The sequence below is a fragment of the Tenrec ecaudatus genome, chromosome 6, assembly GCF_050624435.1.
Source record: "Tenrec ecaudatus isolate mTenEca1 chromosome 6, mTenEca1.hap1, whole genome shotgun sequence".
Lineage (NCBI taxonomy): Eukaryota > Metazoa > Chordata > Mammalia > Afrosoricida > Tenrecidae > Tenrec > Tenrec ecaudatus.
The window spans coordinates 143,892,140-143,918,977 of record NC_134535.1 but is presented as its reverse complement, the minus strand read 5'-3'; the positions used below and the strand labels follow the sequence as shown (position 1 = coordinate 143,918,977).

The window sequence follows — 26,838 nt, the reverse complement described above, 5'->3', positions numbered from 1 at the left end:
GCATTGTGGTGAATGCGTATGTACGTAACAAAAATGCCATGTCAGCACTCATCACATACAGTGACATCAAATGTGTTCATCACAGTCAACCGTCACCCGTGTCTGTTCCCCAGTATCTCCAGCATCAACCGTTCTGTTGATTCACTAGCCTGAGCACTAATCAGCCTCTTAGGAGCAAACAAACTCACTGGCATGGCGTCAACTCTGACTCATAGCAACCCTGCTGTCCCTGTGGGCTTACAAGCGTAACTTCTTATGGCAGTAGAAAGCCTTGTCTTTCTCCTGGGGACAGGCACGTGGGTTCGAACTGCTGAACTGGTGGTAAGCAGCTGTGCTAGTCTGGGTAGACTAGAGAAACAAATCCATGGACACACATATGTGTACAAAGACAGAGATTTATATAGAAGAGCAATTGAACATTGAGAAAACATCCCAGATCAAGTCCATCAGTCCGATATTAGCCCATATGTCTGATACCAATCTATCAAGTCCTCTTCAGACTCACGAAACACATGCAATGACACTGAACGCAGGAAGATCACAGGCCAGTGTGTAGAAAGTCTTTGGATCAACTGGCATTGGAAACATCTCAGTGCTGGCAAGGGATCTCTGCATCAGGGTGAGCCCATGTATCTTGTCGGCTGCTATGTCTCCCAGGGAGTGTCTCCCTGGGGGATTTACCAAGGAGGTAAATCCCAGAATTCTCAGGAGAAGGCCATGCCCACACAAGAAGCCTCATTGACTATGACCCGATTGACAGAGTAGACTTCATCCCTTCACTCTTAATCCTCTCACATTGACACTTATATAACTACCACAGCAGTAACAACAACAAGTAACCACTGCACCACCAGGGCTCTGCCTCTTGGAAGAAGCTATGGTTACACATGTTGAAAATGCAGCTCAGGGAAGCCAGCCCTCCTGTGTTTGCTGCTGAGTACAGAGCAGAGCACCTCAGAAAGGAAATGGCTGTCATCTAGAAGTGGGAGGTAGAGTTCCTGTCACCAGAGAGCTGGAAATTTAGTTATCGAGAGAGGCACCTTGTCGAAAACTGAGCAAGAGACAGATACAAGGGGTCAAAGCAGGCCACTGAGCCATTCCAGCGCCATGTGGCAGAGAACTATCCTATAGGGCGTCCTTAAAAAATTCCATATTCTAGACTCACTGCCATCAAGTTGATTCCAGCTCTTACAGGCTCTATGGGGCAGGGTACAACTGCCCCAGTAGGTTTCTAAGTCTAAGTCCTTACAGGGCCAGAAAGCTTCCTCTTACTCCTGTGAGCGGCTGGTGGTTGCTGTTAGCTGCTGCACTCAGCCCCTCAGTTCCTAAGGAACAAAATGCTACTGCCTGCTTCTGCACTGTCCCCAGGATCAACTGCGGATCAGACGTTCCTGATCCACAGGGGTTTGGTTTATTTTTCAGAAGTAAGTCACCAGGCCTTTCTGCCGCATCTCTCTTGGTCCGGAAGCAGCGTTGTAACACATAAGTCTCTGATGGATGGTGCAGGGGGTGGGGACGGGGTGGGCGCGTGAAGTGCACTGGCTGGGTCTCTTGCATGAAAGGCAAGAGTTCTACCTTTTGCCACTCACACAAACACCCTGGAAGAGACTGTGAAACGGATGCATATTAAAAGATAAAGCCCAAGACTTGAAAGAGGTGGAAGCTGTGGGCCACTTTGGGGTCATGGCTGCGGATTCTAGGAGTGAGCCCACCGGCTCCATGCAGGAGGAGCCTTCTGTGCACAGCAGGAAAAGGATTTCCTGTCTAGATATTGATCATTGCCACCATGCAGGATTTCTCCCATCATCTCCTTCCAAACTTAATGTCCACTTAGGAAAAAGCCCGTAAGGAAATCACTGAAATCCTAATGCTATGAAGCAAGCCCATGTGAGAGTGCCCAGGTGACCTGCGCAGCATGCTTTGCTATCCTTTCTGCTCTGAGGTGGGTAGACACCCCAATCTAAATTCTATGTGCTAGCACCATAGAGTCGCTATGAGTTGGCATCAACTTGGTGTCAGTGAGTGAGTGAGTGAGTGAGCGGGCTGTGTAGTCAAATCTCAGATTATCAAGGAACACCTAGTGGTTGCAAGGTGTCCTGGTAGTATAGTGAGTTACTTGTTGGGCTGCTAACCACAAGGTCTGCATTTCAAAACCATCAGCCTCTTAGCATGAGAAAGATGAGCGTTGCTATTTCCATAGTGAATTAGTCTTAGAAACCCCTAGCAGCAGTTCTACCCTGTGCTACAGAGTGTGATCCCTATGAGTGGTGATCACCTTGAGGGCAGTGCAGCCTTTTTATTTTACCTAGTAGTTCCACCACTCATCGGTTTGATGCTGGAAGGGACGGCACTGGTATTTCAGAGATCAGCAGGGGCACCCATGGTAGGCAGGCTTCAGCGAGATTTCAATCTAAGACAGACTTGGAAGACTAGGCCCTTGTGTTTGGTGAAGTGGCCAATGAGGCCAGAGAGTTGTTCATCGAGATGAGTTGGCACAAAGCTACAAGGATCGGCCTGGGCAACACTGTGTTCTGCTGAATACCATGAGTTGGAGTTGATGTACTTAGTAGTCAAAATGAATTAGCAATTCCAGCTACACTGTTTCCTCCAATTCCACTTTGTCTCACATCCTGTTCAGTAGGATAAGTTCCACTGTGAAGATTCCCACACCTGCAGGACCATCCTCTGACCAGATATTCTAAAATGTTCAGTGCAGATTTTTAGACTATCCCCATCACTAATACAGGGTAGAAAGTACGCATCTCAACCCATTACTTCCTGTTTTGCTAAGCCTTCCATGCACAATGTGTGCATGAAGTCCGTGGGAGCCTGAAGGTTGCAGATGTTTGCCGTCTCTCCTTGTGTCTCTGCAAGATCAAAACCACATCCCAGTCTTGGCATCCACTGCGTCCTGGGGAAAGTCATTCCAACTAAAACATTGTTTTGTTTATCCCAGGCTCGTGAGTGTGTGCGTATGTGTTTGTAGTGGAGGTGGGGAATGGCTGGGTTTGCTGAGCATCTCCCGGCAGCATCTGTCACTTCATCCTGAGCATCCCACTTTGGCTGCTCTGGCATCTCACATACCAAGGCCATGAGGTACTGTCTGCCCAGCCGGTCCTCCGGCAATTCAGCCAGCACAGTTCCCACCACGCTAGGAGCTTCCTTTGTCGGGCCCACAAACTGACTGCAGGCAAATCCGAAGCTGGCTGACCACAAGGGCAAAGGTTGAGCTTAGTTCTTTTTCAGGTAAAGTTGGAAAAGTCCCTGCAAAGGCAAACATGGAGGTTTTCGACTGGGGTCTGGTACTGACCAGCTTCTGGCAATGCCCTTGGCTGGGAGGAGGGAGACTGTGTGTGCGTGCGTGAGAGAGAGGACAACGCTGGAGGGTGTGAGATGCTAGTCATTCTTAGAAGTGTTTTTGTTTCCCTCTTCCCAGGCTGAACGGAAGAGCTGTTCTAAGAAAGGCTACGGAGGTCCTTAGCTAGCTCCTTAGACAACGTCTGCTCAGGTTGAGCTCTGCTGATCCTGGGAACAGTGCGAGCATGCTTGGAGACTCCTGCTCCTTGAGACCAGAGTGAGATCACAGAGTTATAGAGTTTTTTGTTTTTTTTTTCAATATGGGGGTGGTGGCTTGGAAGGTTAAGACAGGGTCACAGAGAGAATATGGGCCCTGGAAAAATGTACCTCTTCTGGGCTCTCTAGAATTCTCCCTGGGAAGGCTCGAGGAGGCGGTCCTTGCAACTCAAATGCCAGGTGTTCCTTTGTATCTAACAAGCAGGAAGACTGGATTTTCCCCGAATGCCAGAGGCAGTTTAGGTGACAGAAATTACCTCCAGGTGGGGGCGGGGCCCTGGAAACAGGCATTTGGCCTCCCAGCACAGCACAGGGCAACTGCGGCCTGTGCTCTGCTGTTCAAAACCAGGATTCCGGGACACTGATAAAGTTCACGTCATTTCCCCCTTTCGTGAAAGGTGAATTATTTCCACGAAAAAAAAAAATGAAGATGGCTGATCTTTAGAGCTCATTTTTCTAAGAGTCCTGCAAAGAAATGGACAGAAATTGCCTCTTTGAGTGAAAAATGTTGAAAGGCAATCTCTTACAATGCCTGATGCCTCTGAAATGGCCAGTGCTGATATCTTTTGTGCATTAAAAATGGAAAAGTAAAAAAAAATATTAAAAAGTAGTCATTCAAAAACAGGCTCCACTCTTAGGATTTGTTGGCTAGCCCCAACTCCTTAAAGCCCGTCCCCCAGCACAATGAGAGCAGACCACATGCCACCCCTGGCTCTGAGACAGCAGGGGAGACAGAACCATCTGTTCAGTGGACAGAGCCATCACGTGGAGCTGGGGACCCTGAGCAGCTCAAGCCCTGACTCTCCCATGTGTCCACGAGATCACGAGCAAGTCAGCGAGCTGCCTAGGGCCTGTCTGCTTCCCTTTCCTTCAAAAGCCATCACCAGCTACCTCACAGGGCTGCTGTTAGCGGCCGGAACAGGCTCCACGAATGAGCAGACGGTAGGCAAACACTGCGCCGCTCTGCCTCTGCCTTGGCTGACGGCGGGCGCTGCCCTCATCCCAGGCTTCATGCGCCACGTCAAGCTGCCCCCCCCTCTTGTCTGGGAAAACCTGTCAGAGACATGGATTTCTCTTTTGTAAATGAAGCCACGTGAAGGTGGCCCCGGTTGCTCACAAGTAGTGGTGTCAGTGTGGCCCCATGCTGGTGTGCTAAATGACACGGCTAAAATAGGCCACCTTATATAATCTTCCACCAGGCTGGAATTACCAACCACCCTTCCCAGACTCGGTTACTAGCTATTCTTGGATAAAGCCATGTAATAAAGGCGTACTCCTGCCAATGGGAGAGCCACACCGCTTTCTGACGAAATCCCTACGGAAAGGCAGCAGCAGAATCCTTCTCTCAGGGCATTCTGGGGCTACAGGTGAAAGGACCTATGGGCACCCATGAGGACTTGGGGTGGTGCAGCTGGGTCTGGCCACCGCAGGGCTGCCAGGCTGAGGCCACCAGAGGTCGTGGGGCAAGGGAGGAAGACGGGACGAGTGGGCTGTGCTCCACAAGGGCAGCTAGGGAGAGCCCACCGGAGACTGCTGGTGAGGAGCCACCAGCTCGCCCTCCTCCTTCCAGAGTCCTGTCTGAGAGCCAGGCTCACTGAGGCTCTTTCCCTGCCTGCCCAATGGTCGTCAGATGGCTCAGTGGGCCCTTCGGCACCATGCAAGGGATGCCGGCCATTGTTTTTGGTTTCCCACTGTTATTTTTCTGGGTCCAATTAGTTTTCAACTCTGATCTCTTATTTTTATACAATCACGCTTAGCTTGCTTGCTTCAAATCCACTTAACTCCCCAAAGTTCTGTGCCTTTTCAGCGGGGAATACTTGGGCTTATCTTTGAAGCACTCAGATACACATGCTCAGGGACAACCCACGAGCCGCATATTAATGCACTTCGCTTCTCCTCCCCACTGCCCCAGCAGGGCTTGGTCTGCTTTTATGATCTGACGGGTTCACACATTGGAAAAGACCACTGGGCTCCAGGCCAGCCCTGCCTAGGCTCCCTCTCAGAGAAGTCACAGGAGATACCTTCTTTGTCACCATCTTCCTACTGTCAGGGAGGGCTGAAGACAGAGTCTGCACCCTTTTACTGACTGAGAGTGACTGTGAGAGGCGGTACCGCACTGAGAGGAGAGTAACTGCCTGCCGTGGGTGAGTAGCCCAGACTCCCTCATCTTGTCCACTTGCCTTACCCTCCGATCCCAAGCATTCACCAGCTGGCTCATGGACGAGAGTCTCCCCTTCTCCAGCCTGACACTTCCATCCTTTCTTCTAATACACACCCTAAGGGGCAGGAGGGAGAAGGGGAGAGTCTCATCCATGAGCCAGCTGGTGAATGCTTGGGATCAGAGGGTAGGAGATATGGAAGGACGTGGACAGGATGAGGGAATCTGGACAATATCCCTGGCAGGCGACCTCTTTCGCCTCAATCATGAAATCCTACCGCCTCTTTGAAAGTTGCATCATGAGTTCTTGAAGCAAAAAAATAGCAAAAGAGGCCCTTGGGTTCAGTCTTCTCATTTGGGTGGGGAAGCAGGTAAAACGGAGGCCCTAAAGAGAAGTGGGCTTCTGAAAAGCGAAATGGTCTTGTTCGACTGCACAGCCACAGCTTCCGATACAAACGACTACACCACCACACGGTGAAACCCAAGAGAGGCAGGGCTCTCGGGGCTGTCTCACCAGGCCCTGCTTCCGACACAATGCAGTCCTGCCACGCTGCCGCTGCCCTTTTCAGTGGGAAATACCTGTGTTTCCTTCTCCAACAGGTTCCTGCCTCACACGGATTCTGGCATTCACAGGTTGACGGCACTAATACTTTTCCTCATTCTCATCTCTTCTGGAGGCTTGCTGAGAAATTTCATCTTAAAGCAAGAGGTTTCAAGGAATGCCGAACGTGTGCTTGATAAGGACAGTCATACGCAGAACAGCTTCCAGGAGAGAGCATTTTTATAAAGGCCAGATGGTTAAACGGCCCTTCCTCAGTAGCTTATGATGCTATTACCGCTGGCTCTCGAGACAGCTCGAGTTCAGGGCAGCCCCCTGAGAACGAGACGCCATCAGGTCCTGCCCACCTTCCAGCTCGTTGGCCTGCCGGCGCCCATGATGGCAGCTGGAGTGCCTTCTCCGGGTCTTCCAACTTAGAAGCTCATCTTTCAACCCTGTGCCAGGCCAGATTATGCTGTGACTCACTGGGTTTTCATCAACTGACTTTGGGAACCTCCTTCCTTCCCAGTCTATCTTTGTCTAGAAGCTTCATTGAAACTTGTCCACTAGCAGTATGTGAAATACGTGTGGCACAGCTTCCAGCCTCAGAGGAAGGCACAGGCTTCGCAGTGTGATGGTACACTGACAGGCATGTGGTGGGAGGGGACCAGAGGCCAGCCCTCTGAGACACAGGCAATACATAGAGTACACAGGCCTCAAGAAGCGACACGTATAGTTAGGGGATCTGGAACTGAAGGGGTAAGGGGCAGCCCAGTGGGGCTCCGGGTAAGGAGGGAGAAGATGGCATTTGCCAGGTGCAATAAATCTGCTGAATTGGGGGAAGCAAATAGTTTATATACTTACACACGCCCATATAAGCACATACATTTCATCTCTGTCTCTGGACTGCCCAATGCAGAATTAGAATATCGTGGGTCCTGAACCCCATCTGCAATGGACTGACCTGGCAATGGCGATGCATAACTCTGAGATGCTGCACAGCCCCATGCACCATATTCCTGTATATACCTGAGTCCCAGTGCTCTATGTTCAGTACTTTGAGGGTAGGGAAATGAGTGATAATGTTCTCTAACAAAAAATGACAAATGCTGTCTCTAACATGAACCAGAGCTATCTAAGCCATAGATATATAATGGGTGGATTTGGGACTTGCACTTAATTCTAGCCCCAATCTAAGAAAAGTCTGTTCTTAAGACATAGCCCTGCTTGATGCTCATTCTCATGAAGAGCTCCCTGAAGACATGCAAGTGTGGTGAAGAAACTAGATGGTGACCAGCCACCAGAAGGAGTAGTGTCGGGTCTTAAAGGCTTTTCTTCAACTAAGAAGTTATGTAAGTGAGAGGTGTCAACTACGTCCACATGGCAGAAGCACACCAGCCTGTGTGATCTAAGGATTGGAAATAATATAATCTAAATCTCAAGGAAGGAATGGCATCAGAGCTTACATTGTGAACACCCGGCTTGCAGAAGGCTATGGACGACAGTGGAAAGCCAACATTAAGTCTCTGGAGAATCCCTTTGAAAGCCAAAATCCACGTGCAGGATCTACACATGAATCAAGTCTTTGGAGAATCCCTTTGATCCCAGCTGAGGGATGTGCATAACCCTGTTAACAGAGAGCATTGTCCACTAAATTAGGGAAGCAAATAGTGCTGGTATCCTGCAGAAAGCATTGGAAAGTGGATTGTGGCAGATACGATTAAGTTAAAATCCATTACTTTATCGCTTGATCTCCCTTATGATGCCTTTTAAATTTATTCTGGTTTGTAATATTTTCTGCTTTATTTTTATTGTGGTTTAAAAAATGTTTTCCTGTGTATGACGCTCAAGATAGGTAACTCTATCGAGCCTATAACAGGATTAGTAGTTCTTTGAGAGTATGGCAGGTGAGGTTGGGGAAAATGGGGAGCTAATAACAATGGGTAGAAGAATGAAGAAACGGTTCTAAAGCTGATTGTGGATGACTGTCTAACTCTTCTCGATGTGACTGAACTGCATATGTCAATTACATGCCAATAAAATCCTCCGAGACCAGACCGTCACTCTGCTTGATGGCAACCGGTGTGGCTAACACCACCTCCTGGCCCCCGGCTCCACCTGCCCTCACAAGCCCCCGTTCTTCCATGGAGGCTCCCACATGGAGAATGCAGGAGAGAGCAGGAGGTCAGGGAGCCCCCCAGTCCAAGTGCCAAGAACTTCCTAACCCAGAGGAAGCCACCCAGGAAGTACACAGTAGGTTGAGGGGTGACCTCACCACCCTCGAGGAGAGGGCAAAACGTGACACCAGCCGAAGTGGGGAAACTTAAGCTGAGCAACTCCCTTGTGCAGCTGCTCCCAGTGCAGAGCTCCAGCGCAGAGGGTGGGGCAGGAACAAGTCTGCTGGCGGGGCAGCGAGTCCGATGGTGCTGACACACTTTTTCCAGCCGCTGAGGAGCAAGAGCCAAGTCCCTCTCCATTTCCCCCCTGCAAGTCCCATGGCGAAGATTCCTGCACCCTGCTGCCGTGCCTGCTGACTGCATGAGGCCTTCTGGGATGGGACGCAGAGGGCAGCACAGGCTGTATCCTTATGGCAGGCACAGGTGGCATCTGAACCGACCCTGGCAACCAGCTGTGGATGCAGCAAGGCCATGGAGTCGCCGCTGCCCTCCCGGCTTCGAGGCATTCTCACCACCACTCCAGGAAGGAAGCAAGGAAGTCTGACCCATCACTGCACATCTGCACAGAAGCTGAGACAAGGACCCCTTTCTCCTCACAATGCTGGGAAGAATGCGCAGGTGCTGTAAACATGCCAGGGGGGGGAGAGTGGAGTGCTCCCTGCTGCTGGACCCTAAGTCCTGCCTGTCACCAGAGACTAAACAGCTGCCTTCTCGTCTCCACCCCAACTCACAGGCACACAGGGCTTCCCCAAGCGGAGCCCCAGTTCTTCCTTCCAGCTGCCTTTCGGTCAGTCAGCTCCCCCAGGACCAGCACTGCTGTGGAGGCCTGCCAGCCAACTCCTTGTTTCCTTGGACTGAGCTGACTCATGGCGACTGCTGCCACTTTGACTCTCTTCCTTACTTGTGGGGCTTCTGTACTTACTGCCCGTTCTCCCAGACGCCCAGGGCCCGACTTGTATCCTGCTCTGACCCATGAGTAACACCCGGCCGGCCTCCGTGCTGGCCTCTCTGCGAGTCCCTGTAGCCTCTTCACTCAGATCCTTGGATCAGCTCTGGTAGAAAGGAAGGAAGGGTCTGTCTATCTTTGGAGAGAACCTGCTAGAAGATTTGATAGCAACAAACTTCCTCCTGGGTCAAAAAACGGTCCACAGGGCTTGGGCCACTTCCCCTTTTAGGCTCAGTAGTGAAATTTAGGTAAGCTGTTCGCACCGTGATCTTCTGCTTTCCCAACACCCTGCCTGCCGACTGCATTCGCTTCCTGCCTTCTTATCAAGTGTGAGCAGCGCAAGGGCGAGGGTTGTAGGCCTCGGTGCTCCAGTCTTCCTGCTGGCTTCCTCATAAGCAAGGAAACACTGACCTCTAAGCCACTGAGTGGACTCTGACCCTCGTAGAGACTGTTGGGGCTTCAGGGGCTCTAAGTGGGTAGGGAGATGGTCACCTTGAATTACTCCGAGGCTAGTTGGTGGGTAAACAAGGAGCCACCAGGGCTCCTTGTCTATTCACAGTAAATGCTTAATAGGACTTAATTAGCAAGTATAGTTTATTTGCTAACAATAGTTGCCCAGGGAATTATTTCAGGCCAAAGGGAAAAAAAAACAAAGGCTCCACATTTACATAGTTTTTTGATGCAAAATTCCAGAGGCTTTCGGGATGTCTTTTCAGGAATGTAGGCCCCTGTCCTCACAGTGACCCCACAGGACAGAAGGACTGGTGAGTTTCTGAGTCTGTAACTGTTTAGAGCAGCAGTTCTCAACCTGTGGGTCGAGACCCCTTTGGGGGAGTCAAATGACCCTTTCACAGGGGTCGCCCAATTCATAACAGTAGCAAAATTACAGTTATGAATTAGCAATGAAAACAATTTTAAGGTTTGGAGAGTCACCACAACATGAACTGTATTAAAAGGTCGCGGCATTCGGAAGGTTGAGAACCACTGGTTTATAGGAACAGAAAGCCCCGTCTTTCTCCTGAAGAGCAGGTCGTGGAATGGACTTGATCGCAGTGAGTTCAGTTTCAAGTTTAGGTTCCTGGAACCTTCCCCCTCTCGCTATCTGAAAGGTTGGAGGTTCGAGGCAACCCTGCGGTCCCCTAGAGACAAGGCCTGGCGATCCACTTCTCAGAAAGCAGCCACTGTCCATCCTGAGGGGCACGGTTCTAATCTGACACGCAGAGGGCCGCTGCGTCAGAACTACTGACTCCATGCCACTGGCTGCCGCTGTTTGCCATCGAGCCAGTGTCAACTCATAACTACCTGGATGACAGAGCCCTGCCTGGTCCCACGCTAGACTCACATGTCATCTTCAGCTCGTGCCCCCTGCGGCAGTCCGTGTGACAGATCAGCTCACTGAGCGTCTATTGGCCCAGCATGATGTCCTTCACCAGGGACTGACTGGTAGGTGCCATTCCAACAGCTGTCCCGATGAGACTACCCTTGCTTTTCCAAACCTACTCTCTGGCTTTAAGATCCCCGTAGGAAGCGTTCTGGAAGGGCCATGACTAACGCATAATGGAGTGAGTTGGGACAATGCTGCTGGAACACTGTTGGAGAGAGATGGGGAAGGAGATGGTGAAGCAAAGAGAGGTGCCTGGCCCAGCTGTGAGAAAAAGTCAGCAGCAGGCTTAAAAGATAATGGATCAGACATTCCATTGTTTCATCATCAGGCAGGTAGACCGTTCGGATGAGTCACCCACCCGGCTGTGGACGCCCAAGTCTGGCTGTGGTTCTGGTGAATGGTCCTTCCCTTTTTAGGTAGATACCCTGTCTCCCTCAAATCCAGCCACCGAAAGACACACCACCCTAAACCAGGAAAAAAACACCCACTCTGACCATAAATGGAAACAGTGTCACCTACGACGTTGTTAAGGCTGACTCATTGGACCCCGTGGGACAGAGTAAGGCGGCTTCACAGGGTTTTCAAGACTGTCAAGCTTTATGGAAGCAGGCAGCCACTTCTTTCTCCCAGCGAGCAGCTGGCCGTTTCAAACTGCCAACCTTCTGTTTAGCAGCCAAACACTTAACCGTGGTGTGTCAAGGGCTGTCATCAAGCTTAAGCGAGGGCAATGAAGTTCATCAGATTTTAACAAGTCAAAATTCACACGTGTGAGGAGGCCCCAACAAGATCATGGAAAAGTGGAATCCAAAGATAATGGAATTTCTCCCTGAACATTCTGAAGCCCTCTCATATTCCAGATACATCCTTGGTGCAAGAGTTGTGCTCTGCCTTTCCTGCACTCCTGTCATTTCAACCATCCCTGTAGTTCCCCAGCTCTGAAAAATAAAGTCCGCGTACCAACTGAAGCTCCCCTGTGCTGAGTCCAGCATGAACCTTACAGCCTTACCCCGGAGACCCCCTTTTCTACTCCCCTCTCAGTCCTCAGGGGGCCTTTTCTGGGCTTTGCCTCTTCGGAAGGTGGCTAATTCAACACTGTTCCCTTTCCTATTCAGTCCATTCCAAAGCAGAGGACAGGGCAGAACTTCCCTTTTGAGTGTCCAAGGCATAGAGGAGCAGGCAGCCTTTACTCTGGAGAGGAGTGGCTGGTGGTTCTGGTGGTTGGCCCGGTGATTAGCCCACCACACCAGCAGGCTCCCTGGTGAGGCCTTCTGCTCCCATAAAGAGGGGCAGTTCTACCCTGTCCTACAGGGTGGCTATGAGGTAGCATGGGCAGGCTGGGCCATACTTTCTTCCCTTGTGCATGGAGGCCCCATGAGTTGTGACCCAACTCCGTGGCAGTGAAGAACAGCTGGTTCTTGCCACTGAGGATTGTGCACACACACACATACACACACAGCTGGCTCTGCATGAGAGCACTGAGAAAGTCTCATTCAGCAGATCTGGACTTCCCCACCCCAGCACTTCCCAGCAGTGGGACACTGGAGAAGTTGTTTAACCTCTCTGAACTTGAGGTTTCCCACCTATAAATGGCAACAGTGCCACCTAATACATTGCTATGAATATTCCATGAGATGATGTGTGCAAAGCATTCATTTCAGACATATTGATGAAACATCACCTCTGATCCCAGGTGTTCTCCTGTCTGCCCCTACCATTCCAAAGCACATCATCCACACCTGCTCTTCAAGCAGTGACCTTGACATGTTCCCTGGCATGTGGGCTATCTTGGGGAGGTGGGTGCTCAGTTAGATCAGCATTTAAGAGCCACACACCATGCTGTCCTGGACAAGAGCAATGGCACAGGAAGTTGGGACCTTTGCAATGTGGGCGAAACCCACTCTATCTGATTACTCCACTTTTAAATACCACGGACTCAGCTCCAGCCTCTTGAATATACAGCTTCTGCCAGCATCGTTAGACTCCCAGGCTACGGGAGTGAAAGCTACTTTTAATCAGCGAGATAGAGGGCTTAGGTTTGTCATTGTTTCTTTACCAACCTTCCTTCTTATGTGCTGCTGGATGTCTAACCCAATTTTCAGAAATAATTGGAGTCTGTTCATCAAACTGCAGCTTAGGTTTGCTCCAGGGCTGGACTGGTAGGAAACTGGGCAGCTGAGCTTCTGCTAGGAATCACATGACATGATCTTTTACGGGCAGCATGCTTACCGTGCAGGGTTTCACCTCCTTCAGGCAAAGATCCTCATGGCTAATTTAGCACTTATTCAGGTTAAATTCATCCGATAGCATGGCTTGCCAATACGTTATCTACAGACTACCACAGATTCTCTTTTCAGCTGGCAATGGAGCAAAGCCAAAGTCTGCTACAATTACCCCAAACTAGGTGTGCGGCTCCGAAGGGGGTGCCATTCCCCACTTCACTTCTTATGAAGGTCAGCCCCCAGCCCCCACATGTCAGCACAAAATTGGAGTTCAAAACAATTCGAGGACATGGCGAAGCCCTTGCCACTAGCTAAAGGCTGGGTGGCTACTAGGAGATGGGCCTGGCAGCCTGTTTCTGAAAAGTCCCCACCTCAGAAGCCCTCCTGAGCAGCTGCACTCGCACACATGCGGCAGCCAGGAGTTGGAGCGGAACCAACAGTCATGACAAACAACAAGGTGGGAAATGAAGGGAATTTCTGTCCTTAAATTCCTGGGGGCTACCAGTAGTCCCTCTGCAGTGATATTTCTCTGAGAGGACAGGTCTGTTGCTGCCCAAGTCAGCGCTGCCAAGCTGCGCCCGCCCTACAAAACAGCACGCCACGGCTGAGGGGTGTGACTTCCGCAAGGTGCTTCTGTAAGCCCTGGCAGCGCTGTGGGCTAAGATCTGGGCTGTAAACGGCAAGGTTGGCAGTTCCAGCCTGTCAATTGTTCCTGGGAGAAAAATGAGGCTGTCCCTGTAAAGATCTATAGTCGTGGGAACCCTAAGGAGCCGTTCAAGGAGCCCTGGAGCATATAGAAAACGTTACAGTCTCGGAACCCACAGGAGCGTTCCACCCTGTACACTGGCATCGGCTTGACGGCAGTGGGCACAGCGATCCGGTGGTAGAATTCTTGCCATCTTCTACTCTCAGCCAAGAAACCTCATGCACAACGATTAACCATCTGTCAGTGGAGGCTTGTGATGATGCACGGGGTTTGGTGAAGCATCCAGACTAAGAAGGACCTGGTGATCAATTTCCAGCGAAAACCGTATCATCACAACCACATGATCCACAACGTAGGAAAGGTGCAAAACTGGGTAGCATTTTGTTCTATTTGTGCACAGGGATGCTGGGAGTGGGGGCAACCCAACAGCAGCTCACAGGGTCCAGAGTCAAGCTGGAGGCCCAGTGCTGCACATGCTGCGTCAGGAACGCATCTACAAGGCAGGCAGGCAGGCAGGCATAAGCCCAGGTTCATTTTTAATGCAGGCCCAGAGGCTGGTGGCTCAGTTGGCTAAGCCCTAGTGCTGAGCAGGAAAAGCTGAGCAGGAGAGACTCAGAAGCCAGTGGATGGAAGTCGAAAACAGGCCTGACTGAACCGAAGAAAAGAATGACAAGTCAACCCGTGTTGCTTTTAAATCCAAGGGTGTTCAGAGATTAGAGATTGAAGAGCGAGAGAAAGCACAGGAATTTTCCACGAGTGGAAGTTCTTGAAGGTAAGATGCCCTATTCTGATTTTTCTTAGCAATAACATGCCAATCGCCAAGCCTTCTTATGCAGTCTTAGAAAAAACCGTGCTTCCTTTTGGCTCTCCTCTGGGCTTCCAGCCCGTTTTCCAGGGGGGTTGCATTCGACCCACTCCCTCTCCCGGAGTGGCTTCCAGTCTCCAGGTTCCACCAGGTGCTTTTCTATCCGTGTAAGTCCCTCTCGACACCCAGAAAATGTGGAGCTCGTGGGTCCGCCCTGGGGGCCACCACACAATGCACAGACATCTCGCTCTCCAGCAATTTCAGACTCAAGATAAGAGTTCTAGACTACTGTGGATTTTCAGACTATGAACCATAGTTGGCTGATGGGAAACGTAGGGTCTGCAATGCTGTGGGATTACCCAGATGGCTAGGAATCCCTGGGTGATATGAAGGTGTAAGTGCTCCACAAGGAGATGAAAGATCGGTGGTTCAAGCCCACCCAGGGCTTGTGTCAAACCCAGGCCTGGCAATCAGTACCTGAAAGATCACAGCCTTGGAAATCCTGTGGAGAGTTCTGCTCTGCCCGCATGGCCTCAGAGCGGACTAGATGGTCCATCCGCATGAGAAGCTAGCTGGGCGGTAGTGACAGCAGCTCCTGGGTGGCCACCTGCCGGTGGAAGCTTACCTGGTACTGTGTGCTGAGGTTTCAGCAGAGCTTCCAGACCAAGCCAGGGAGCAGGTCTGGTGACTGACCTGCTCAAAATTGACCAGTGAAAACCCTTTCGCATTACAACAGCCCTATCTGCAAGCCAGCAAGGGGCTAGGGCACATCCCAGCAGCATTTTGCCCCGCTGTGCGCAGGGTCACTGTGAGCCAGGTGCCAAGTGCACCCCAGTGCACAGTCGCAATAGGAGAGGGAAAAGCTGCCCTCAACCCTTGGAAGCTTCTCCTCCAAACCCAATAGCAACCCCCCCAAGCTTTAGCCTGGCTCTGACCGTGCTAGGAACGGGCCTGTGGCCAACGAGCGAGGTCAAAGAGAATGGCCAGAGGAGTGAGAAGGGACTCAGCATCCGCCATCACGTTTATGCTCAAACGAACTTGTGGATGACTGTCTTGTGGCTAGGTTCTCGTCTGTGAGCCCAGTTTCTTCAGTGGTCCTCCTGTCCCTGCCGAGATGGCAAGACACCTCTTGTTTCCTTTGCTGGAGACAAAGGGCCCGGCACCTTGGTTGCAGACCACTTCCAGCAGGGAAATGGGAAAGGTGATGTGGCTGACCCTGCAGGGCTGTCTTAAGCTTGCTTCTCACTTAAGGGGTTTCAAACTAGTTCCTCAATGATGCCACTGTAGCAGGGCATCGGCCTTTGGAAGATGGGGCCAAGAAGAGAAGGCCACACTTGGCACCCACTGCCCCGCCCACCTTTCCGCTCCCGGCTATTCAAATGCGCCGAGAGCTCTTCACAGTACGAAGCCTGGTAAAGTCCACTCACCTATGCGGGTTTCAGGAGAGACGCCTCTCTGCCATCCTGATGCTGCCCTACCTCCAAGGGGTGGTTGTTTTCAGGGCACCCAAGGGTCTACACCAGTGGGTTCTCAACCTTCCTAATGTCGAGACCTTTTAGTACAGTTCCTCATGTTGTGGTGACCCCCAACCATAACATTATTTTCGTTGCTACTTCATAGCTGTAATTTTGCTGCTGTTACGAATCAGGCAACCCCTGTGAAAGGGTCATTCAACCGCCAAAGGGGTCTCGACCCACAGGTTGAGAACCGCTGTTCACACTCACAGTTGTGGGCCATTGTGAGCTGTGGAGTCCCCTCCCCGGCAGCTGGGGAGGGCTCAGCAGAGGTCACCCAGCGTTTGCTCTCCGCAGTGAGGGTGGGGATGACCCCTGCCTCCTCAGGAGCAAGGCTCGAAGGGGCACCTTCTCTCTCCCCTGGGGCACCCCTCGTGATATGGCTATGCTGGACGCACGCGGTGGGCATGGAGTCCCCCTCCTGAGTGATGTAGCTGGACAGCCACTGGCTTGTCACAGCAATACTGTGAGGGGTCCGTACGAGGAGTCCATGTGGGGTGAAGGCTGTGCGGCTTGAGAAAGACACGGCGGCAAGCGCCCTGCCTTTCAGCACGAGTGCACCTGATACCACCCTGAGACGTCCCTTAGCGCAGCAACATCGGGCCCTTAGCAATCTGACAGGCGGAGCCAACAGCTCTTCCGTACTACGGAGTCTCGGCGTTTCGGACGAGAAGTCTTGGACAATCAAGGAATGGTGTGGACAGGGGCACCAAGCTCACTGGCGCACGGGCTTTGATCAAGCCGACTGGCAGGTGGCTGCCGGGACGGTGCCTGGCTCTTAATCTTCAGCAGATGACTGCTCACAAGACTCCTTTAAGTCCTCACTATTGAGGCAGAAACCCAGAAGGGCACAGAGTAAGGTGATTAACCACAAACTTCAAAAGGGGCCCTGGAAAGACGTGAAGATACGGTGCATGCTAATACGTCACGGAGAAGAAAGCCAAGTGGCAGGGGAGGGGGAGGAATCTCTGACAGGGAGGGAGATGGCAGGCTTCTTGTCTAGACATGAAAACCTACCACAGATGCGGGTCATTACAGTTCATGGGGGCAGGTTTGTTTCCGCATGAATGCCGATAAAGAATGGTTTCATTTGCTGGGGTCAACAATGCAAGGGAAAGAGCGGCTGGGAGGGTCCCCACAGGATAATTAGGAGCCTAGGTGGCTCCGTGGTTAAGTGCAGTTAGCAAGGTCAGTGGTTCAAACACAATAGCCACTCCTTGGAGAAAGATGTCATAGTCTGATCCTGTCAAGATAGAGTTGTGGAAACCCTGGGGCAGTCCTGCTCTGTCCTATTGGGCAACAAGGAGCTGGAATGAACTTGGTGGCAGGGGATGTTTAAAGGAAAATGAAGACCAGTGGCTGCCTGGTCGCCCTTGACTCTGGACGTCAGCATTGAAGTGCGCTCCATGGGGCTTTCAAAGGCTGATCTTTTAGGACTAGACTGCTAGGCTTCTTTTCTGAGGTGTCTTTGGGTGGACTCACATTTTCAACCTTTCAGTTAGCAGTTGAGCACATTAAACCTATGTCTCACCCAGGGACCTGGTGGTCAGTGGTACAATTCTTGTCTTTCGTGTGTTCCCAGCCAAAGCCAAGTACACCTCATGCAGAACCTCCCTGCCATCTGCTACCACAGGGTCCTGTGTTGCTCTGATGTTGAAAAGGTTTTAAGAGGCTTCTGCATTACAATGGATTAGGAAGCAAGGCCACGTGATCCACTTCTACAAATCAGCCTGTGAAAGCCATAGACCACCACTGTCTGAGCTACAAGTGATCCTGGGCAGGGTGCAGCCGGGGCAGCAGCAGCTTGCTCCACCGTGCATGGAAACATGCTCAGTCAGGGGAGCACTTGAAGGCAGCTACCAGCAGGGGCAGTGGTGGCTTCTCTGCTGCTCCAAGTAAAGCGCTGCACACCAGGAACCCAGCCCGGAGAGAGTCGGCACCAGGCGCTGTGCTGGGGACTGTCGGCATGCCCAGGCTCCTCGAGAACCGGACTCGCGCCCACTCTGCCCCGTATCACCAGCACCCTCCTGATGCTGTGGTTAAGGGGCATGGTGGCTCCAAAGTGGGTATGAGCCCTGGCTTGGGTTCTTAGGAGCTGCTACTAAGCAAGTTACTGAAGAACAAGCCTGGTTTTTACCTTTGAAAGAGTATACATGATCATCTTTCTAGAACTTCACTTTCCAAGCCCAGGTTAATTTCCCCCTTCCCTTCTGCTAATCTATGATCCTGGTCTCCTTAGCGTCTCTCTTTCAAAACCTTGTTGAAAAGTCATCTCTGCTGTTAAGTCTCATCCATTTATCCACCCCCCCACCTCCGCCCCGTACACACACAGATTTCTTACTGATTCCCCACCCAAAGAGACTGATACAAAGGTCCCACTGAGCCTGCCAATTCTGACTCCGGCAGCCTTGTGTCCACTCTAGTAAAACACTGCACAGGCAGGCACTATCCCCCCCAGCCACCAGAATGCTCCAGTCTGCCCTGGTGGGGTTGTGCCCAGCCAACCCCCCAAGGGCTTCCCTCAGCTTTACTGACCCCCCACTTCACCAAGACCACGGTGTCCTCCAGGGACCCATCCTTCTTGATGAGGTGGCCGGTGGAAGCCGGGTGTGCAATGTTCTGCTGTGATCCACTCAGTTTCTGTTGGCTAAATCTGGGAGTACATCGCTAGGCTTCTCTTCCTCATCTCAGGTCTTAGTCTGGACACTGTGCTGAAGCCAGGCCACCAAGGAAGATCCTGCTGGTGTTTGCAGGGTCCAGGAAATGTTTCAAAACCACAAACAACACAGACAAGCTTATTTGGGACAACGCATTATTGGGCAGAGAGGTATGTAGAGGCATAGTCGGTGAATTGCGTTGCTTTTCTGGACCACTACAAGCCTCCTCCTTTCCCCTCAGAGTAAGTGGCTGTGACTCACTGAGACTCACCAGCTCTCACAGCGTCACACCCCTCGGCACTCTTAACTGCGTTCAGAGCCCTGGGAATGAAGGAGCAGCTGGCGCTGGGACGCCCACAGCCCGCACGGCTGGCTCTACCGGAGAAGACTGCTCGGAAACCCGTAGCAGCAGCCTTTCATCCCAAGACGAGATGCTGCCGACCACACTTCCCTCACGCAAGCAGATTTGTTGGATTTCCACATCGTGCCACCCCCTCCTGATAGCACCCAAGTGTCTTCCCAAAAGGGTAGGCCGACACCAAACAAACATGCTGATATATACAGTGATTTACTTTCTAAAAGGCACCTCTCAGAAACAAAGTCTTATTTAAGAGAGAGAGGAGGGATACTGTGTGCGCATGTGCGTGTATGTGTGTGGGAGCCAGCAGAGGTGGGAAGTCGGGCTGTGGAGCTAGAACTGGATTAAGGCCCCAGTGGCCTTTCCCAGCCTCAGTGGCCCCTCTTTAGGGCGAGGGATACCTATTGCCATGGGGGTAGTGAGGGTCACTGAGAGAGCAGGAGGACTCTCAGAATAAGAGGCCAATGAACAAGTACTCCTGCGAGCCACAGAAACCTACAACAGTGATTCTCAACCTGTGGGTCATGACCCCTTTGGGGCTTTAATGACCCTTTCACAGGGGTCGCCTAAGACCATCAGAAAGCAACATTTCCAATGGTTGGGGGTCACCACAACATGAGGAACTGTATTAAAGGGTGGTGGCATGAGGAAAGGTGAGAACCACTGTTCTAGAAGAAAGCAGCAAGATGTGAAGCTATTGTACGTTGGCACATCCTCTAAGTCTACAGACTTTGGAAAGAGGTATTTCCATCTTTCTAGCCTTTCCTCATCTGTGCTGTCAGGAGGAGTGGATGAATCATGATAATAACTGAATAACGAATACAAGGGGATACAGGGAATACAGGAGTGGGGGATGGAGGGGTGACAAGGAGGGAAGGGGACTTGGTGAGTAACTAATATAGATGGGAGCAGGGAGGGCGCCCTAGAATGGGTTGTGGTTGTACAACTCATTTGCAGGGTGATGTAACCATGGGGAGGGGGTGATGTAACCATGGGGAGGGGTGGGGGTGCTCTAAAATAAAAATTGACATGGTAATTATTGTACAATTCTTCTTGATGTGACTGGACAACCAAACTACAGAATTGTATAAATGAAATATGTGCCAATAAAAGGTTTGGTGTGTGTGTGTGGGGGGGGAGGGGGGCATTCTCTGTTTTCTCATTTACATCGAGATGCTAAACTCACACTCTTTTTAAATTTTGTCTGAGTTTCAGGGGGGAAATGAAGTCTGAAGGGGCAAAATCAGGGCTGTAGGGTGGGTGGGGCAAGGCATTCCAATGACATTCTTGGAGAACGCCCTTGTTACTTTGGAAGAATGAGCAGATGAACTGTCATGCTGGGTCAAATTCCTTAGTGCAGCCTGCCTGACATGTTCCCATCATTGCATTTCACATACAACTTCCAAATAAGTCTCCGTAATTTCTGCCCAGTGTCCTTGGAGACAACCTATCTGAGCTGAGCTGTCTGCCTTCAATTTAACTGACCCAGGAGATAACCTCCGAAGCCCCTGTCTGGGTTGGACCTTTTCCCCACAAGTAAAGAAGAGAACTTGTTTGCAGCCATCCACTGATCACAGAGGCATGTTTAAACATGGTTAGCTTGTGTATGTGGGAATCTGAACTAGAACACTAGCAATGATACTTCTTGGCTCATATAGTGAGTCCAAGATCAAAACAAAATGCTCTCATTGTCATCAAGGCTATGCCACCTGGTAGGGACCCTAGAGGGCAGGGTAGAACTGCCACTGTGGGTTTCTGACACTGTCAATCTAGCTAGCTTCCCCACAGGCCATGAAGCCCCTCCCAGGCTGGCCAGCCTCCAGGCAGCTCCCCACTCACCTTGATCATCTCGGCGACGTAGCTCTCCGGTCCTGTGTATTCCGTGGAGTCCTTCACTTTCACCAGCACAATGAAGCACAGGTAATGCCACATGTTGTGCTCCTCCTTGATGTGCTCTTCAAAGGTGACCGTCTTGTTGTCAAACTTGTCTCTCTCCAAACCTAGAAAGAGACCAAAAGGCCCCAGGGCCAACTGAGTCACCATGGGTTTTCCTTGAGAAAGAAAACCCAGAAGGGTGATACTTCAGCCCTGTCTAAAGAGTTGGGTTCTGCTGTGAGTCAACTGCGCTGGGTGACTCTCATCTTTGACACCGACCGATTTCTCTGCGAGCTCTCTGTGTCTACCCTGCTCTATCAGCGAATGGTCAGCCCACCAGCTGCACCACGGGGCTGCTGAGCTGTTCACATAGAGATACGTGTGAAACCTCTGAACGTCGGATCCCTTCTCCCAGGCAAACGCCAACATGTGGACATGCTAAAAGGTTTTGAGAAGATGGAATACAGACTAGAACTTTATGTAAGTATTCATTGTAGTTGGTAGATTTGTATTTTGCAGGGTTCTGGGTGAACAATCCTAAAACCACTTTCTGTGTATTTTAGGGTTGAGGAAAAACAAAAGCAGTGTGGGCCATAGGATTAAGATTTCTTACTGTCCTCTAACTGTAGCGGCCTGAGGTGACCTGCCAAGATGGTTCGCTACTCACTCGACCCAGAAAACCCTACAAAATCCTGCAAATCAAGAGGGTCGAACCTCCAGGTCCACTTCAAGAACACCCGTGAAACTGCCCAGGCCATCAAAGGCATGCACATCCGGAAAGCCACCAAATACTTGAAAGACGTCACTCTGCAGAAGCAATGTGTGCCTTTCCGACGGGACAATGGTGGCGTTGGCAGGTGTGCCCAGGCCAAGCAATGGGGTTGGACCCAGGGTCGGTGGCCCAAAAAGAGTGCTGAATGTTTGCTTCACATGCTTAAAAATGCAGAAAGTAATGTCGAACTTAAGGGTTTAGATGTGGATTCTCTGGTCATTGAGCACATCCAGGTGAACAAAGCCCCAAAGATGCGCCGCCGGACTTACAGAGCTCATGGTCGGATCAACCCATCCATGAGCTCCCCCTGCCACATTGAGATGACTCTGACTGAGAAGGAACAGATCGTTCCCAAACCAGAAGAGGAGGTTGCACAGAAGAAAAAGATTTCCCAGAAGAAACTGAAGAAGCAAAAACTCATGGCTCGGGAATAAATTAAGTTTAAAATAATAAAAGTTAAAGTGCTAAAAAAAAAAGATTTCTTACTGTCAAAGAAAGGAGTTACAAATATAGAAAGGGAAAAAGAATAAATAATCTGATATCGAAATGGAGTTATGAACGTGTGCCCTTCCAAATATTTATAAACAGATATACAAAACAGATGTGTTCACATGTGTGTGTTTATAGTCTCTCTATACAAATGTGTATATATGCATTTATGTATGTGTTTGTATATGTGTGTCCCCTAATAAGCCCCAAGAGCAGTGCACATCACAGAATGAGCACACCTTGTCCCTAGATTGTGGCTTCTAATTGTCATTCACTACTAAACAGCACAGTGCTCTTTGGAGAAATGGCCGATTCAAGGACTAGGGCAGAAGATGTAAATGGTGAGCCTTTGTTGAACCAGACAAGTAAGAAAGGACATAAAGCATGATGGGGACATGACCAGAGAACACAGATGCCAGCTTGAGAGGGCTGTCACTGGGAAAGCTGGGGAACTATGACCATCAAAACGACCATCATGGCAAAAGATTATAATGGATTAAGTCCAGGTTGTTTGTTAGAAATTCACACACACACACACACACACACACACACACGTGGGGGAGAAGAAAAAGTTACTTCTTACATTGAAAGAAGAATGAAATAAGAAAATCATCATTTGGCAACTATCACGATGCTAGATTAGGGTCAAGATCATCAACGGATGTCACAAATGGTGAGGGTCTGAGGAATGACAAGCTCAGTTTTCCCCCCAGGAGATATTCGTTACAAAGAATCCACTTACAGTGGGAAAACCCAGAAATTGCCACCTTAATAGAGGTGATCAAAGTTATTGTCATTGATTGTTAAAATAGATTGGCAGCTTGTGTCTCCTGAGATGATGTACTGAGGGAAACACAACTGTCTCTGAGATGCCCATAAAAAGGCCACACTTCAAGCTTGCCCAGAGGCGAAATCAGACAAAGGAAAACCAAGGGACAGTCCACAAAGTAACACTATATTCTTTTAAAAAATGTCTAAAGAGGCATTTGGGGACCTGGAATTTTCATTGACTATTAAGGATGTTATTGGTAAAGGGGTTGAAATGGAAAAAGGTCTACATTATTATAGTATTGTAACAGGATTATTGTCAGATTTCAATAACTCTGCTATTGATATAGACTAGAATCTTACAATTTTTAGGAGCTATATAGAAAGATTTATGATAAACTGTTCAGAAAAACTATGTGCATGTGTCAAAGAATAAAGCAAATGTGGCAAATTCTTATACTTGTGGAATCTGAATGAAAGACATAGAGATTCTCTGCACTCTTATGACTTCTCTAGAACTCTGAATTTATGACAAAGCAAAAAAATATTTTAAAAGATTTAAATGGAGAAAGAGCAATGTATTTAAGTTTCTAAATGAACATTTTTCAATTTTACTTGCCTATCTACCAGTAGGAAATGTATATATTTAAGTAATGAACACTCTTTAAATGATTACCCAGCGCCCAGCTTCCTACATATCTATTTCCATGTGTCTATATTTCTCTGTGGTTTCCTATACCGAAAACCCTGCTGTGGGAACCCAGGCATCGCTTTCATGTAGAGGTGTGCTACTAATTGGTGCGTGTCTCTAATGTGTCAGAGTAGCCTGCTGCTTATATGCTGGGCGGCCAACCACCAGGTCAGCAATTTGAAACCGCACATTTCTCCAAGGGACACAGACCAGACTTTCTACTCTGGGAAAGGGTTCCAGCCTTGGAAATCCACAGGTGCAGCTCTACCCTGTCCTGTAGGGTCGCTGTGAGTCTGCATCGACACGATAGCTAACAGTGACCTCACAATGTGCCAAGCTCTATGTTAGTGCTGCTGTTGGTAGGTGCCATCGTGTGCTTCTGGCCCTATCTACCACAAACCACACATTGCCCGGTCCTGCGCCATCCTCATAACTGCTGCCGCCACTGGGTCAATCTGTTAGTCGCAGTACAGAATCTATCTCTCAGTCACCACAAAACTCCGAGCGGTACTGTGTAATACTGCACCCATTTTACAGTTCCGGAACAAGGCTCAGAGAAGCGAAGTGAATAAACCAAGCTTACGTGGCTAGTAGGCGGCAGCAGCTTAAACAGAAGCCAGGTCTGACTCTGATCCAAATTCCAAATTCTTTTGGCAAATACTCTACAAAGGATTTCCCTTCCACGTCACGTTTCTCTGTGCGGTGAGGACACCCCACACGTGGGATTTGGAGCACAGGTATCTCGAACAGGTCCATTTTCTGCAGGGTAACTTCCCCACTGGCAGTTTACTGAAATGGGACCCAGGATGAATGATCTGGCAACCCAACAGCAGGAGACCCTACACTGTACTCCTTCTAACTCATGTGTGATCCCACAGCGTATGCCGAAGCGCAGTCCAGTGACTGCTGCCCAGAATTCAGCAGCACCCCAAATACTTCCCAGCAAGACAGAGGCAAAGGAGGAGGGCTCTCAATAACCAGGACAGAGGTGTTCCAGGATGCGCCTGTCCCCTCCCAGGAAGCCACGCATGCGCGAACGCACGCCTTCCTCCCTGAGTGTCTCCAGTGCACCACCGAGGCTGAGAGACTGGAGCGTGCCGCCGAAGCTGCAAGGTGAAGCTCACCACAGATGAAGCAAGTGGTCTTTAAGACTTCTTCCTTCTTCTGTTTTTCACTCCTCAGGTCGGCAAAGGTGTCGATGATGACACCGAAGATCAGATTCAGGACAATGATGATGACCATGAAGAAGAACAGGAGGTCATAAATCACTCTGGCCGCAAAGAGGGGCTCCTGAAAGAGAGAAGGGGTGTCTGAGTCCTGCGGGTCAGCCGGCCCTGGGCTAGGCATCGTTGGGGTGAGCGCCCACTCCAGGGGTGCCTCACCTCTCAGCCGCCTGCAGCAGTCAGACGGAGGGTCAGACTTATGCACTCAGCGGGCATTGTGTCGCAACCTGCTTCTGACTGAGGCTTCTCTTGAGATGCGATGCGCGACTAAAGGCGTTTTCTGGCACTGACCCCACCACGTGTGTCTGAGGCCAACAGAGGCTTTGCAGTAGCTGAGCTTTCACATGCAGACAGGGCCATGGCTTTGCCCTGCCGGGGTACCTCTAAAAACGCCAAATTCACAGCCATGGAGTGGGTTCCAACTCATAGCGACCCGATAGGATAGACTAGATCCACCCCTGTTGGTTTCTGGGCATAGAAAGCCCCATCTTTCTCCCACAGAGTGCCTTGTGGTTTCAAATCACTCTCCCCTCATGGTTAGCAGCCCAATGTGTAATCATGACACTACCAGGGCTCCTCTGGATGGACTCAAACCTCCAACCTTTCGGCGAGCAGCTGAGCACTTTAACCTCTGGTACCATCCAGGGTCCTTTCCCGCTTCCTGGGACCTTGGCTGTTTGGAAATGGCACAAAGGCTGGCCAGACTCCAGCCGAAGGAGACCCCCATGTGAATGCACCGAATGGAGAAAGAAAGGCACGTCTTTCTTCCCAGCTCATCCCAGATGAACAGAGGGAGAAGGGAGCCATCCTTCTCCTAAGCCCAGCGGTTCCTCTGAAGCTCCAGCTGACACCGAATCCCACTGCCTCGTGGACCTTGCCTCTCTGCACGGCCTTCCCTTTGGCATTCATTTACCTCTTTGGACGGTTTCCGGAGCACGTCGCCCACTCCACCCCCGCTCCGCAGCCCGTGACTCAGGACGGTGACGATGCACATGAGCAGCGTCTCACACGTATGCTCCTTATCTTCTTCCAGCTCTTCTGCCAGGACAAGCTCTGCACACACAGCAAGGAGGCACACGTTTAAGGCATGAGGGAAACCGGATCCGTGGCTGCGAGGTTGTATTTGTGCAATGCTAGCTCTCCAACTGGCAGGGACGTGAAAAACCGCAGAAGGAAAAATCCAGCCCCCAAGAATCAATTCCTTTCTTTTAAACCGTTCCCCCAACCCCCATGTCTGGGACAATTGGGTTTCGTCACTAAAATGAGGTCGTGGAGTCAGTTCTGACTCCTGGTGGCTCTGCTACGGGCCTGAGCATGGAACTGTGCTCCACAGACTGTGCTCAGTGATTGCTTTTCTGGAAATGGGCTGCCAGGTCTTTCTCCTGAGGTGCCTCTGGGTAGAATTGCATTTTCCAGCTAGCAGCTGAATGACTCCACTTTTCAGTTCGCAGGCGTACGAGGGGCCCCCTATCGCCTATATTTCATCTTTATCCTCACCAGTCAGCACTCTCTCTGGCTGTCACGTGTATACCTGCCTACCTCCCTAACACCATCGTGTCTTAGAATACAGGCGGTTCCCTGGTTATGAACATCAGGACAACCCCCATGTGGCCTTTATTGTTACATCACTTTGTCCTCAGTTTGAAACAGTTGAACCAGCCCCACCAAAAAATCAAACTCACTGCCAATGGAATCAATTCCTACTCATGACAACCCTGTAGGGCAGGGTGAAACTATCATGTGGGTTTCAGAGATGGCAGTTCTTCACGGGAGCAGAAAACCTCATCTTCCCCCTCTTCCAACACCCCAGGAGAAACAGGTAGTTTTGACCTGCTGACCTCATGGTTAGCAACCCCAACTTATAACTACGATGCTAACCAGGGCTCCGAACTCAACCCCTACCTGCAACCATTTCCTCGGCACAGTCACATTCACTTGCTGCACGAGCTGCTTTTAAATCATGGCACTAAAGGCTAAATAAGAAC

The 26,838-nt window shown here is 50.4% G+C and overlaps 1 protein-coding gene across 1 annotated transcript in view; it reads right to left on the bottom strand.

The window, feature by feature from the left end:
* ITPR1 (inositol 1,4,5-trisphosphate receptor type 1) overlaps nucleotides 1-26,838 on the bottom strand; it is a 411,705-nt gene that overhangs the window by 12,810 nt on the left and 372,057 nt on the right. The window contains exons 55-57 of the mRNA XM_075552323.1: nucleotides 25,767-25,906; nucleotides 24,755-24,920; nucleotides 20,875-21,035 (exon numbers count right to left, since the gene is read on the bottom strand). Coding sequence (XP_075408438.1) covers nucleotides 20,875-21,035; nucleotides 24,755-24,920; nucleotides 25,767-25,906 — 467 coding nt within the window. The remainder of the gene's footprint in view (nucleotides 1-20,874; nucleotides 21,036-24,754; nucleotides 24,921-25,766; nucleotides 25,907-26,838) is intronic.